The 14,490-nt window shown below is 46.1% G+C and overlaps 1 protein-coding gene across 1 annotated transcript in view; it reads right to left on the bottom strand.

The window, feature by feature from the left end:
* Positions 1–4,253: 4,253 nt before the first annotated feature.
* Positions 4,254–14,490, bottom strand: part of a1cf (apobec1 complementation factor) — a 39,338-nt gene continuing 29,101 nt past the window's right edge. Inside the window, exons 9-12 of the mRNA XM_055647257.1 lie at positions 9,598–9,815; positions 9,342–9,478; positions 8,508–8,635; positions 4,254–6,690 (exon numbers count right to left, since the gene is read on the bottom strand). Of these exons, the coding sequence (XP_055503232.1) occupies positions 6,539–6,690; positions 8,508–8,635; positions 9,342–9,478; positions 9,598–9,815 (635 nt within the window). The 3' untranslated portion in view covers positions 4,254–6,538. The remainder of the gene's footprint in view (positions 6,691–8,507; positions 8,636–9,341; positions 9,479–9,597; positions 9,816–14,490) is intronic.

Below are 14,490 nucleotides of genomic sequence, written 5' to 3'. Positions count from 1 at the left end.
TAGTTTAGTTTAGTTTAGAGATACCGCAGCGGAAACACACCCTTCAGCCCTCTGGGTCCGCGCCGACCAGCGATCCCCGTACACTCACGCTACCCTACGCACAGTGGAGACAAATTAATAATAATAATAATAATAATAATAATATATTTTATTGTCATTGCACATAAGCGCAACGAGATTTGGGTTTGCAGCTTCCATCTGATGTCAAAACTTAAATAACTAATAAAATTTAGATTTATATACCGCAAGAGCATGGTGCAGATGTGTCTGTGTGACGTGACCATCTGAGGGAGACAGTCCAGGGGGTGTGGGGGGCACTAAGCAAGGCCGGTTCAGAGCCGCTATAGCTCTGGGAAAGAAGCTGTTCCTGAGTCTGGAGGTGCGGGCGTAGAAGGCCTTGTAACGTCTGCCGGAGGGAAGTAGTTCGAACAGACTATTACAAGGGTGTGAGGAGTCTTTATGGATGCTGACGGCCTTCCTGAGGCACCGTGTGTGTGTGGTAGATGCCCTCCGAGGCTGGGAGCGGTGTCCCATTAATCTTCTGCACTCTGTGGACGACGTGCTGAAGAGCTCTCCTCTCCGCCTCCGTGCAGCTGAGATACCACACAGAGATGCCATACGTTAATATGCTCTCTGTGGTGCAGTAATGTACAATACAGTTTACAATTACACCAAGCCAATTAACTTACAAACCTGTACGTCTTTGGAGTGTGGGAGGAAGGCGGAGAAAACCTACGTGGATCACGGGGAGATTTACAAACTCCGTACAGACAGCACCCATAGTCGGGATCGAACCCGGGTCTCTGGCGCTGTGAGGCAGCAACTCTACCGCTGTGTCACCGTGCTGCCATTTTCTGGGATAGAAATAATCTTCGGTGACAGGAGCAGCAGAACAGGAACGGGAGATTCCTGAAGATCAACTCACTCCCCTCGATCGGATAAATGTAAAATAAATTACGTGATAACGCTAACAAAACATTGCAAATTAGATTAATTGAAAAGATGCTGATTGGATGAAGAACTGTGGCATTTATAAAATGCTTGAAATTTTGTATAACACAGACAAGATATCGTCTCAAATTATCCTTGCGAATAATCACAATAAATAAATATATCTTCCCAGAATTGTGAGTGACTTTAGACTTTTAAGATACAGCGCGGAAACAGGCCCTTCGACCCACTGATTCCATTCCGACCCACAATCATCCCGTACACTAGCACAATCCTACACGCTAGAGACAATTTACAATTTTAACAGAAGCCAATTATCCTACAAACCTGTACGTCTTTGGAAAATAGGAGGAAACCAGAGCACCCGGAGAGAACCCACATGGTCACAGCACCCGTTGTCAGAATCGAACCCGGCTCTCTGGCGCGGGAAGGCAGCAACTCTACCGTTACGCCACTGTGCCGCCCTCAAATAAGGATGAATGAGGTCCAGGGCCAAATCCTGAGTTTAGGATATTAATATTGGAAACATTCTAATTCAACCTGTGGCAATTTTCGGGTTATAATGAAGAGTCAGTTTCAGGATGAGAGGGATACTGTAGAATGATACAGCGGGGGGGGGGGGGGGGGGGGGGGGGGGGGGGGGGGGGGGGGGGGGGGTGGGGGGGGGGGGGGGGGGACAGGCCTTTCAGCCTAACCTGCCTACACTAGCCAACATGTCCCAGCTGCACTAGTCCCACCTGCCCGCATTTGGTCCACATCCCTCCAAACCTGTCCAACCCATGTACCTGCCCAACTGCATCTTAAACGTTGGGATAGTCCCTGCCTCAACTACCTCCTCTGGCAGTTTGTTCCATGCACCTATCACCCATTGTGTAAAAAAGTTACCCCTCAAATTCCTACTAAAATGATTTCCCTTCACCTTAAACCTATGTCATCTGGTCCTCGATTCATCTACTCTGGGCAAGAGACTGCGCATTAACACAATCTATTGTGTAGTGATTTTATACAGCTATGTAAGATTACCCCTCGTTCTCCTGCCCTCTGGGGAATAGTCCCTACCTACTCAACCTCTCCCCTCCCATTGCTCAGACCCTCTAGTCCTGGCAAAGTCCTTGTATATCTTCTCTGTGCCCTCCTGTCTGAGGAAGGGTCTCGACCCTGGGTTGCTCCAGCAATTTGCGTCTACCTCCGATTGAAACCAGCATCTGCAGTTCTTTCTTGCACATTCTCTGTACCCTTTCCAGCTCCCCGGACTGAAGCCATAACTTTGATCTACTCAATAATAGCACAACCAAGTATTTCTCAAGCAAGGGATCAATAAAACTGGAGCAAAGAAGAGAAGTAGAGTCAAAGTGTATTTAAACATTGAAAGGTCAGCGATTTGGAAGGTTAACTGTGTTTTTCCGTCCTCTGGACTATTGATCCAGGAACATGTTTGACTCTCATCTGAGGAAGGTTTTGAAAATGTAATAAAATCAATTTGTAATAAAAATCTAGTACCTGTTAGGATAGACCTTATAGAAACTTACAAAATTCTTAAGGGGTTGGACAGGCTAGATGCAGGAAGATTATTCCCGATGTTGGGGAAGTCCAGAACTAGGGGTCACAGTTTAAGGATAACAGGGAAGTATTTTAGGACCGAGATGAGGAAATCATTTTTTACACAGAGAGCGGTGAATCTGTGGAATTCTCTGCCGCAGAAGGTAGTTGAGGCCAGTTCATTGGCTATATTTAAGAGGGACTTAGCTGTGGCCCTTGTGGCTAAAGGGATCAGGGGGTATTGGAGATGGGCAGGGATGGGATACTGAGTTGGATGATCAGCCATGATCATATTGAATGGCGGTGCAGGCTCGAAGGGCCGAATGGCCTACTCCTGCACCTATTTTCTATGTTTATATGGTAACTATGATAACTATGATGTCACTGCATCGATGTTAAAAACTAATCTGGTTCATTATGCCCCTGTCCCACTTAGGAAACCTGAGCGGAAACCTCTGGAGACTTTGCGCCCTAAGGTTTCCGTGTGGCTCCCAGAGGTTGCAGGTGGTTGCCGGAGGTTGCAGCTAGTGGAAGCATGTAGGAAGACTGACAAAAACCTCCGGGAACCGCACGGAAACCATGGGTGGAGCGCAAAGTCTCCAGAGGTTTCCGTTCAGGTTTCCTAAGTGGGACGGGGGCAAAAATGCAAAGTGCAGGAGTAACGTTCCAGATTCAGGGACTGTTTCTTCCCAGGCAACTGAAGCGTCCTTTCACCAGCTAAACATGATACCCTTTACCCTGTGGCTGTACACTGTGGATGGTTTGATTGTAATCGTGTGTAGTCTATTCACCGACATGATAGCACGTAACAAAAACGTGCTTTTCCCCCGTACCTCAGTGCATGTGACAATAATAAACCAAACTAACTCAACGGGTCAGGCAGCATTTCCAGAGACCATAGCCACACTGCCTCGTACTTTGTAAGAGGGGAAAAGGAAAATCGCATCATAAACTGAATTCAGACACAAAAAGCTGTAGTAACTTAGCCGGACAAGCAGCATCACTGGAGAGAAGGAATGGGTGACGTTTCAGGCCTGAGGAAAGGTCTCGACACGAAATGTCACCCATTCCTTCTCTCCAGAGATGCTGCCTGTGTCGCTGAGTTACTCCAGCTTTTTGTGTCTACCTTCGATTTAAACCGGCATCTGCAGTTCCTTCCCACACTTAACAAACTGAAGTGTCAGTCTGAAGAAGGGTCCCGACTGAAAAGTCACCTATCTATGTGCTCCAGAGATGCTGCCCGGCCCGCTTAGTCACTCCAGCACTGTGTATTTTTTTGTTAACCAGCATCTGCAGTTCATTGTGACTCTTGTTCTTTGGGGAAGGATTTATTCTGTCGTTACCTGCTCCATCCTGCATGCAACTAATCTTTGTAATGTGGCTGACTCTTAGCTGCCCTTCAGCTGGGAACACATTTATTTGCCTTAACCGTGCAACATTTTGTGTGTGTGTGTGCTTTTGTGTGTGTTTTTATAAAATGTACGTCTTGACATTTCACTATTACTGCAATCCGAATATGTTGCATATTATATTAGAATAGAATGCCCTTTATTGTCAAACGAAGGTGTTGGAGATTCATTGTGATGGATGTTTGTGTAAAAATTGTGTTAAGTGTGTGTTAAGAGTAGACTTGATGGGCCGAATGGCCTATTTCTGCTCCCCTCACTTACGAACTATGGTGAGAATGCAATCAACATCCACTGTTCTCATTTGGAACCTAACTAATCATGTGTATTTGTGCAAAGAAAAGATCAAAAACACAGTTAATAATGAAGATACCTTTAATTAAATGTGTCACAGTCACTGATAGATCCCCCCAAAAATGTGGTATCATTTGAGACACAGGTTTATATCACTTTGATGGCAACTGGACAAAGAGGAATTAAAATGCAAGTAAACACTCTATGGCTTCACAATATTCCTTTTATAACTTAAACTGACATAAAGTAGCATTGTTATAATTCTGTGGTGCCGATTTTGTCTATATTTATTACTAAGCAATATTTCTGTGGTGCTGATTTTGTCTATATTTATTACGAAGCAATTTTCCAATGATAACAGCCTCTTTAATGATCGGTAAATTTTCTTAATGACCATTTCAATATCTGAAAGAAAATATTACGTTCTGTACAAACATTGATATTTTGACAACTGATACAAAAATAGTTTTTTGAGCGCACAGGGGCGCCTTTTAATACTGTTACAGCTGTTTTTCCGCTTTGACACCTTCCGTGGAATATCTTATCGAGCTCAAGTACACTGTTAATGCTCTTCTAAACACAATCGTTTTGTTCCAAACGAAAAAGAAAAAAAAATGACCAAAGCAACATTTCCTTGATTATCGTTGCTTTTTTTACACCTTCCATTAATTTCTCCTAAGTACTGTCTACAATCTCTGGTTCGTTCCCCTCTCCCCTGACTCTCAGTCCGAGGAAGGGTCCCAACCCGAAACGTCACCTATTCCTTTTCTCCAGTGATGATGCCTGAACTGTTGAGTTACTCCAGACTTTTGTGTCTGTCTTCAGTTTAAAGCAGCATCTGCAGTTCTACCCTACATAGAAGAAAGGAACTAGCTATCTTTAAAATGCTAAGGCGGCCAATATTGAACAAAACTCGACTTCAGTCTCAAATTGATTTAGATAATAATACACAGCAGCTGTATGTTGAAGCTATTTTTTTTAAAAAGAACTATTTCTCCCTGTTATTTATGCCAGAAAGGTATAACTCACTTTATACTTGGACATAGAAATGTTTTGCGTGGCATCTACTTATCTACTTATGTCAGTAGTATTTTGTTTGGCACTGTCGTTAGACTCAACCTTGGCTGAGGTTCCCTCTTGGCACAAGGCAGCCTAAAAGATGTGTTGAAATTTAGTAAACATGAACTCCATCAGTAAATACAGGATCCAACATTTTTTTTGCATGGTGGCGCAGCGGTAGAGTTGCTGCCTCACAGCGCCAGAGACTCGGGTTCGTTCCTGTGGGCCGAAGGGCCTGTTTTCGTGCTGTATCTTTAAACTAAACTAAACGAGGGTCAAGGAAAGAGCGTTCACCTCGCGGCCCCTGGTTCCACCAATCTTTCCACCACCACCACGCACAAGAAGCGACAAGACAAGACACCGTTGTATGCAGATGCTGAGAAGTGTGCTGAGCTCTGGCTGAACAACTAATCTTGTGTGTGGACTCGGTAAACTAAACTAAATATTGGATAATTCTTTTAACTGAATAGTTGCACACATCTTACACAAAACGCTTTAAAAAAAATATTCTTCCAATATCCAAGTATCCTGTATGGCATAAGCATGAAGTACATTGTAAACATAACGGCCAAATTATACCTGAGAAATATAAAAATATTAAAGGGCTATATAGCTATTTTTTTTTTGCTTCATTTTAAAAGTTCTCTTAACTTAAGATACATCCTTAATGTATATGTATATACATATATAATAATAGCTGGCGAGGCATACACAATCAAATTAGATTCTAGCTATTATTGAAATCACACTCCCACACTCGATGATTAGAATCACTGTTCATCTACTCCTATGTTTGGCTATAAGTTATAAGCAATTGGCTGTTAGAAGGATGAGAGGCGACCTCATAGAAACATACAAAATTCTTAAGTGATTGGACAGGCTTGATGCGGGGAAAATTGTTCCCCGGGGGGGAGTCCAGAACCAGGGGCCACAGTTTAAGAATAAGGGGGAGGCCATTTAGGACTGAGAAAAAAAGGTTTTTCACCCAGAGAGTTGTGAATCTGTGGGATTCTCTGGTACAGAAGGCAGTGGAGGCCAATCCACTGGATGCATTCAAGAGAGTTAGATTTAGCTCTTCGGGCTAATGGAAGCAAGGGATATGGGGAGAAAGGGTACAGATGCTGGATGATTAGCCATGATTATATTGAATGGCGGTGCTGGCTGGATGGGCTGAATGGCCTACTCCTGCACCTATTTTCTATGTTTCTATGTTTCGAGTTTAAAATCGGCGTTGGCGCAGGCACTATTAACGTGTGTCGGCCATGTTGCTGCTCAGAGTCCACGTCGTCTCAGAAAGCTCCGTAGGTATCGCCGCGGGTGGGCACAGCGAAGGCTGGGTAGGCATCGTACGTGGCGTAGGTGGCAAGGTCCTGCCCCAGGGCGACGGCTTGTTTCAGCTGCGTGGCGGCCAGCGCAGCGGTGGTGCTGGTCAGAGCGTATCCTGCAGCGTAACAAGGGAACGGGGGACGGGGGGGGGGAAAGATCAGATGATGAATAAGCCAAGCAGGAGCCAGGCACACCCAGAGGAAGAGGTCATCACCCACCAGATCGACCGTACGAACGCAGAACATGGAACATGGCTCAGTTTGTGTCGGTAGGGACTGCAGATGCTGGTGTAAACCGAAGTTAGACACAAAGAACCTGGAGTAACCCAGCGGGTCAGAGGCTACTAAACAGTCACTCCATCTGATTCTGCTGCTTTTGCACTGACAATTTCATAACTGGCACCGAGTAATAACTCTGGCACTGGCTCAGGCCACTCAAATCAGCTGCACTGGACATTTTATGACTTTTTAACGTATTTTTAATGTTGCTGTTTTTACCTGCACTTTGTTTAAAACTATTCGTACTGTTTTATCAGGAACTGGATTGTTTTCTATCGTTTTTATTTTATGCGTGAAATGTTTTTATGTGTGATGCTCCGGTATTCCCTGGGAAACGTTTTCTCATTTTGCACTGTCCAACTGTTGCCTTGCAAGATGACAATAAAGGATGATGATGATGATGATGATGAACATCTCTGGAGGAACAGAACAGGTGGCGTTTGTGGTCGAGACCTTTCTTCACCCGAAGCCTTCATTGACCAATCGTCACCCATTCCTTCTCTCTGGAGATGCTGCCTGTCCTGCTGAGTGACTCCGCCTTTTTTGTGTCGATCTTCGGTTTAAACCAGCATCTGCAGTTCCTCCCTACACAGTACAACAGAGGAACAGGCCCTTCGGCCCACGCTGTCCATCCTTGATTACATGATTCTGCCCAACATTAACATGAACAATGGAGGAACAGCACCTCATATTTCGCTTGATCAGCTCGCCGTTTGCAGCGGAATGATTATATTGATTTCTCTAATTTCGTCACCCTTGTTTTCCCTCTCTCTCGCACCCCCCCACCCTAGTTCTCCGACTAGTGTCGCTGTCCTCCTGATTAATTTTACTGTTTGTACACCTCGTTGTCACCTTCCCCTCCGCCAACAATGAATCATTGTACATTTTCTTGATCGTCGTCTGCTTTGATCTGTCGTTTTCACACCTTACATAGAAAATAGGTGCAGGAGTAGGCCATTCGGCCCTTCGAGCCTGCACCGCCATTCAATATGATCATGGCTGATCATCCAACTCAGTATCCTGTACCTGCCTTCTCTCCAAACCCCCTGATCCCTTTAGCCACAGGGGCCACATCTAACTCCCTCTTAAATATAGCCAATGAACTGGTCTTAACTACCCTCTGTGGCAGAGAGTTCCACAGATTCACCGCTCTCTGTGTGAAAACTGCTCTCCTCATCTCGGTTTTAAAGGTTTTCCCCCTTATCCTTAAGCTGTGACCCCTTGTTCTGGACTTCCCCAACATCGGGAACAATCTTCCTGCATCTAGCCTGTCCAACCCCTTAAGAATTTTGAAAGTTTCTATAAGATCCTCCCCTCAATCTTCTAAATTCTAGCGAGTACAAGCCGAGTCTATCCAGTATTTTACCCTTCCATATCTCTGGTTTCCCTCAACCCTTCATCATCTTCTTCTTCTTCTTGCGTGTGGCGTGCACAGCCTAAAGTTGTAGGACAACTTGTTCTATTGGATCTTATTTGATTGTGCACGCCAGGTTGATTGCATTCATCGAAACAGGGCGGACCACGTGAAGGTTGCCATCTCCCACCCCCCGTCAACCCCGACTCTCAGTGTGAAGAAGGGACTCGACCCGACTCCCGTGCATCTACCCGATCTACTCATCCCTTTTGTTGTCCACACCGACCTCCACATACATACCTGTGAAAGCCGGAGTTGGCGGCTCGGCGCCCTCTGTCTGCAGACCCAGGATCTGCAGAACGTGCTCTGCCGCGTAGCTTTTGGCTTCGTCCACGGACGTGCAGAGTTTGGGCGGTGTGAAGGGTTGGCTGCAGGAAACAACATGAGGTTCACGTCTGAATCTTCACTCCTTCATCTCTTGCAAAACACGCAGTCCAATGCAACCCGTCAGATCGGGTAGACACTGCATCAAACTCATTAAGTCAGAGGGTGGTGAATCTGTGGAATTCTTTCCCATAGAAGGTTGTGGAGGATGTCTCCACTAGAGGAAGAGTCTAGGACCAGAGGGCACAGCCTCAGAATTAAAGGACGTTCCTTTCGGAAAGAGATGAGGAGGAATTTCTTTAGTCGGAGGGTGGTGAATCTGTGAAATTCTTTGCCACAGACGGCTGTGGAGGTCAAGTGAGTGGATATTTTTAAGGCAGAGATAGATAGATTCTTGATTAGTACGGGTGTCAGGGTTGTGGGGAGAAGGCAGGAGAATGGGGTTAGGATGGAGAGATAGATCAACCATGGTTAAATGGCGGAGTAGACTTGATGGGCCGAATGGCTGAATTCTACTCCTACTCCTTGTGACCTTACGAACAAGCTGGGCACAAAATGCTGGAGCAACACAGCGGGACGGGCGGCATCTCTGGAGAGAAGGGATGGGTGACGTTTCGGGGGGTCGAGACCCTTCTTCAGACGGGTCCAAACCAGCGCCTGCAATTCCGACAAGCTGGGGGGGTCACAAGGGAGAGAAACAAAAAACTTGTCGAAAGATAGCACAAGGTAACATTAAAAACTAGAACCTACATGTTTGTGTACTGATTCGCGAGAGCAGGAATGGTGATCTTGTGCACAAAAAGCTGCCTTTGATCAGGTCCAATTGCAGAATGGAGCTGGTAAATGGGTTGCCCCCAGCTGTTTTTTTGACAAATATCTTCCAAGACCTGCAGTGAGACACAATGTTTCGTTTCGACCACCCGTCAGTTTTTTTTTTTTATCCCCCTCAATCGAACGAACGTGCGTAAATATGTTTTGCCCCGGAAACTGGTGAAAATCTCCTTACCTGAGACGGGTGCTTGAGTCCTTGGGTTTTTAGTGTGACTGGGTTGGTTGGGGTGAGCTCCATTCCGGGCAAGAGGTCATAAAGTTTGTCCTCTTGTCTCTTGTCCACTTTCACGTGGTAACCTGCATAACCACGTCCAATACCCGTATAAGCCAAATAACCACGGCCTCCTAGCCCTCTAATTCCTGCAGCCCCTACAGGTACATTCATGTAAATTTCTAGGAATGCAAGAAGGCATCAAAACTGAATCACCAGAAATCACCTTGATTCTCGTCCGTGAAAATGAGGAGGTTTCATGTTGGTCACCGAGCTGGTTGAAAGATGGCGTTCGTGCACCGAATCATGATCAGACTGTACGCTCCTTGAGGTGCGAATCGGAAACAGGCCCTTCGGCCCCGCTGTGTCGTACAGAGATTTAGCTCTCTGGGCTAAAGGAATCAAGGAATATGGGGAGCAGACAGGAACGGGGTACTGATTTTAGATGATCAGCCATGGTCAAATTGGATGGTTGTGCTTGGCTCGAAGGGCCAACTGGCCAACTCCTGCACCTATTTTTCCACGTGTCCGTGCCGACCAGCGATCAGCCCGTACACTAGCACTTTCCTGCACACCCGTGGCGCAGCGGTAGAGTTGGTGCCTTACAGCCCCAGATACCCAGGTTCAATCCCGACTACGGCTGCCGGTCTGTACGGAGTTTGTACGTTCTCCCCATGACCGCGTGGGTTTTCTCCGAGATCTTCGGTTTTCTCCCACACTCCAAAGGAGTACAGGATTTGTAGGTTAATTGGCCTGGTAAAATTGTACATTGTCCCCAGTGTGTGTGTGTGTGTGGGCTAGTGTTAATGTGTGGGGATCGCTGGTCGGTGCAGATTCGGTAGGCCGAAGGGCCTGTTTCTGCGCTGTATCTCTGAACTAAACTAAACAAACACCTGATGAGCGTTTGAAGGCACAGGGCCTGCACTCACTGGAGTTTATAAAGATGAGGGGAGACCTCATTGAAACTTACAGAATAGTGAAAAGCCTAGAAAGAGTGGATGTGGAGAGGATGTTTCCACTAGTGGGAGTGTCTAAGACCAGAGGCCATAGCCTCAGAATAAAAGGACGTACCTTTAGAAGGGAGATGAGGAGGAATTTCATTAGTCAGTCTGAACTATCCTATCAACATCTAATTTGCAACACTTACAGAGATACAGCACGGAAACAGGCCCTTCGGCCCACTGAGTCTGCGCCGACCAGCACATCACCCCGTACATTAACACTATCCTTACACGCATGAGGGACAATTTACAACTTTACCGAAGCCAATTAACCTGCAAACCCGCACGTCTTTGGAGTGTGGGAAGAAACCAGAGAAACCCCACGCAGGTCACAGGGAGAACGTACTAACCCAGTGCAGGCAGCACCCGTCGTCAGGATCGAACCCGGGTCGGAAAGGCAGCAACTCTACCATGCTGCCCCATTGATATGTGCAATGGTTCTACCGTGCTTTCACAGTGTGTAAACGCACAGTGAGATCCTTTTCTTTCACACAGTCCAGTACAGCATTCCCATACACAAGGATATCCCCAATTGGCAAGTGTACAGAAATAGTCTACTGAGCCCGTGTGCAAGAGGCGCCATTTTGTTGTGCATCTTGGCAGAATGGAAATGAACACGAGGGGAAAGAATGAATGGGAATCTGAGGGGCAATTGTTTCACACAGAGGGGAGTGGGTAAATGGAATGTGCTGCCAGAGGAGGCAGGTGAGGCAGGAACGATAACGGTTGAGAGGGATATGGGCCGAACACGGGCACGAGGGCCTAGTCTAGATGGGGCACCTTGGTCGCTGTGGGCAAGTTGGGCCAAAGGGCCTGTTTCCGCATTGTGTGACTGTGACTCCGAGGTTTAGAGACACAGCATGGAAACAGGCCGTTCGACCCATATAGTCCACGCCAACCACCTGTCACCCACTCACACTAGTTCTATGTTACCCTACTTTCTCATCCACTCCCAACACAATAGGAGCAGTTTTACAGAAGCCAATTGACCTAGAAACACGCACGTCTTTGGCTAGTGGGAGGAAACGGGAGCACCTGGAGTAATAACCCACACGGGGAGGACGTGCAAACTCTGCATGGGCAGCACCCGAGGTCTCTGGCGCTGTGAGTCAGTGGCTCTACCAGCTGCACCACTGTGCCCGCCTCATGTTAAACAGTTCTCTTGGTCATGCACAATGCGGAGATTAGGGAGTTTCTTTTAAAACTAAGTTGGGAGGTCATGTTGCAGTTGTATAAGACACTGGTGAGGCCGCATTCAGAGCTGGGACCCGTGTTATAGGCACCATGTTATAGGAATATATGTTGTCAAGCTGGAAAGAGTACAGAGAAGATTTACAAGGATGTTGCCAGGGCTCGAAGGTCTGAGCTATAGGGAGAGGTTGAGCTGGGTCTCTATTCCTTGGGGCGCAGGAGGATGAAGGGTGATCTTATTGAGGTGTATAAAAATCATGAGAGGAATAGATCGGGTAGATGCACGAGTCCTCTTGCCCAGAGTAGGGGAATCGAGGACCAGAGGACATGGTTGAAGGTGAAGGGGAAAAGATTTAATAGGAATCTGAGCGGTAACGTTTTCCGCACAGAGGGTGGTGGGTGTATGGAACAAGCTGCCAGAGGAGGTAGTTGAGGCTGGGACTATCCCAACGTTTAAGAAACAGTTAGGTACATGGATAGGACATGTTTGGAGGGATATGGACCAAACTGTGGCAGATGGGACCAGTGTAGCTGGGACTTGTTGTCCGGTATGGGCAAGATGGGCCGAAGGGCCTGTTTCCACACAAGCTGAAGAGTAATCATTGGGAAAGAGGTGTGTGGGCGAGGGAGGAGACCTTGAGGCAAATGCTTGTGATATTTTTGTAAACAGCACATCAACTCCATGTGCCAAAGAATTTAAGATGTTTTTTTCTCCCAATCAGCTCATCTTTCAAAGTACTCGGTGAAACATTTATTTAAAACATGCATAGATTAAGATATGATTTTGCTTTGTTATTTCCTTATTGAACACAGAAAACATTCAAAAGCAGAACAACGCGATTCTGACCAATATTTTGACCAAATTTGCAATTTCTTCTTGGGCGCTGATTTTCACGTTGAATTTGTGAAGAAGAATTAACCGGCTTGGTATCCGTAACATGCTTTTAAACATATAATCCCAAAGTACGATTGGTTTGTTACAGTATCTCTCATGTATTAGCCGGTTCCCCAATAAAATACCGTACATATTTCAATAGAATTTTACTAAGTTATAAATCAACACCTTTCTTTAAAATCAGCAATTTTAGCAACACATTATTTTGCTCCCTGTCAGGAAGTCATAAGTGATAGGAGCAGAATTAGGCCATTCGGCCCATCATCTACTCCACCATGGCTGATCTATCTTTCCCTCCCAACCCCATTCTCCTGCCTTCTCCCCATAAGCCCTGACACCCGTACTAATCAAGAATCTTTATATCTCTGCTTTAAAAATATCCATTGACACCCTCCACAACCTTCAGAGGCAATGAATTCCACAGATTCACCGCCCTCTGACCAACGGAATTCCTTCTCATCTCCTTCCTTAAGGAGCGTCCTTTAATTCTGAGGATATGACCTATAGTCTAAGACTCTCCCACGAGTGGAAACATCCTCTCCACATCCACTCTATCCAAGCCTTTCACTATTTGGTTTTGAAGCATAAACAGGCTTGCAGAAATTCTACCTCATTGGAAGTCTTGTTTTATGTTTTATTTCACATACACTTGATAAATTCATAGACTAAAGGGAAAATGTAAAATTCTCCATGTGGTTTCCTGCACCATTGAAGCAGCTTTAAGATATTCCACTCATTGAGAGATCTTTTACATTAATTGACTTGCCATAGAGTGTAAAACATAGAACATGGCATTCCCCAGGCACATAGCAGGTGGGGGAAGCAGGGAGGGAGAGGGGAAGGGTGTACGCTGTCTAACTGTAGGCCGACACGGTGGTGCAGCAGTAGAGTTGCTGCCTTGTGGCGCCAGAGACCCGGGTTCGATCCTGACTACGGGTGCTGTCTGTGCAGAGTTTGTACTTTTTCCCTGTGTCTGTGTGGGTTTTGTCCGGGTGCTCTGGTTTCCTCCCACTCTATAAAGACGTGCAGGCTTGTTGTTTAATCGGCTTCTGTAAATTGTCCCTAGTGTGTAGGATAGAACTAGTGTACGGGTGATCGCTGGTCGGTGTGGACTCAGTGGGTCAAAGGACCTGTTTCCACGCTGTGTCACAAACCTAAACTAAACTATGCAGAACAGTACAGCACAGGAACAGGCCCTTCGGCCCACATTGTCTACTCTGCTCACGATGCCGAGACAAACTGTGATTTCCTGCATATCATCCATATCCCTCCCTTCCCTGAAAATGTGCAAATTTGTAACTCGTTCCATTTCCCACAGATTTGTTTCCTTCATTTTACAAAATGCATCCCAATGGATACAAAATGCATCCCGAGAAGATGAATTTTTAACGACAGCACAAATACTTCGGAGAATTATACTGTAATTGATCCTAAAGCTGGAAAATTGTTGCATGCCAATCGTGTTGAGTGACCTGGTTTGATATACTGCCTTCTGCAGTTGTACAGGGCCCTAGTGAGACCACACCTGGAGTATTGTGTGCAGTTTTGGTCTCCAAATTTGAGGAAGGACATAGAAACATAGAAAATAGGTGCAGGAGTAGGCCATTCGGCCCATCGAGCCTGCAACGCTATTCATCCAACTCAATATCCTGTACCTGCCTTTAGATGTGGCCCTTGTGGCTAAAGGGATCAGGGGGTATGGAGAGAACGCAGGTACAGGATACTGAGTTGGATGATCAGCCATGATCATAATGAATGGCGGTGCAGGCT

Source organism: Leucoraja erinacea, chromosome 15, assembly GCF_028641065.1.
Source record: "Leucoraja erinacea ecotype New England chromosome 15, Leri_hhj_1, whole genome shotgun sequence".
NCBI classification, from domain to species: domain Eukaryota; kingdom Metazoa; phylum Chordata; class Chondrichthyes; order Rajiformes; family Rajidae; genus Leucoraja; species Leucoraja erinaceus.
This window is presented reverse-complemented; position numbering and strand designations above follow the sequence as displayed.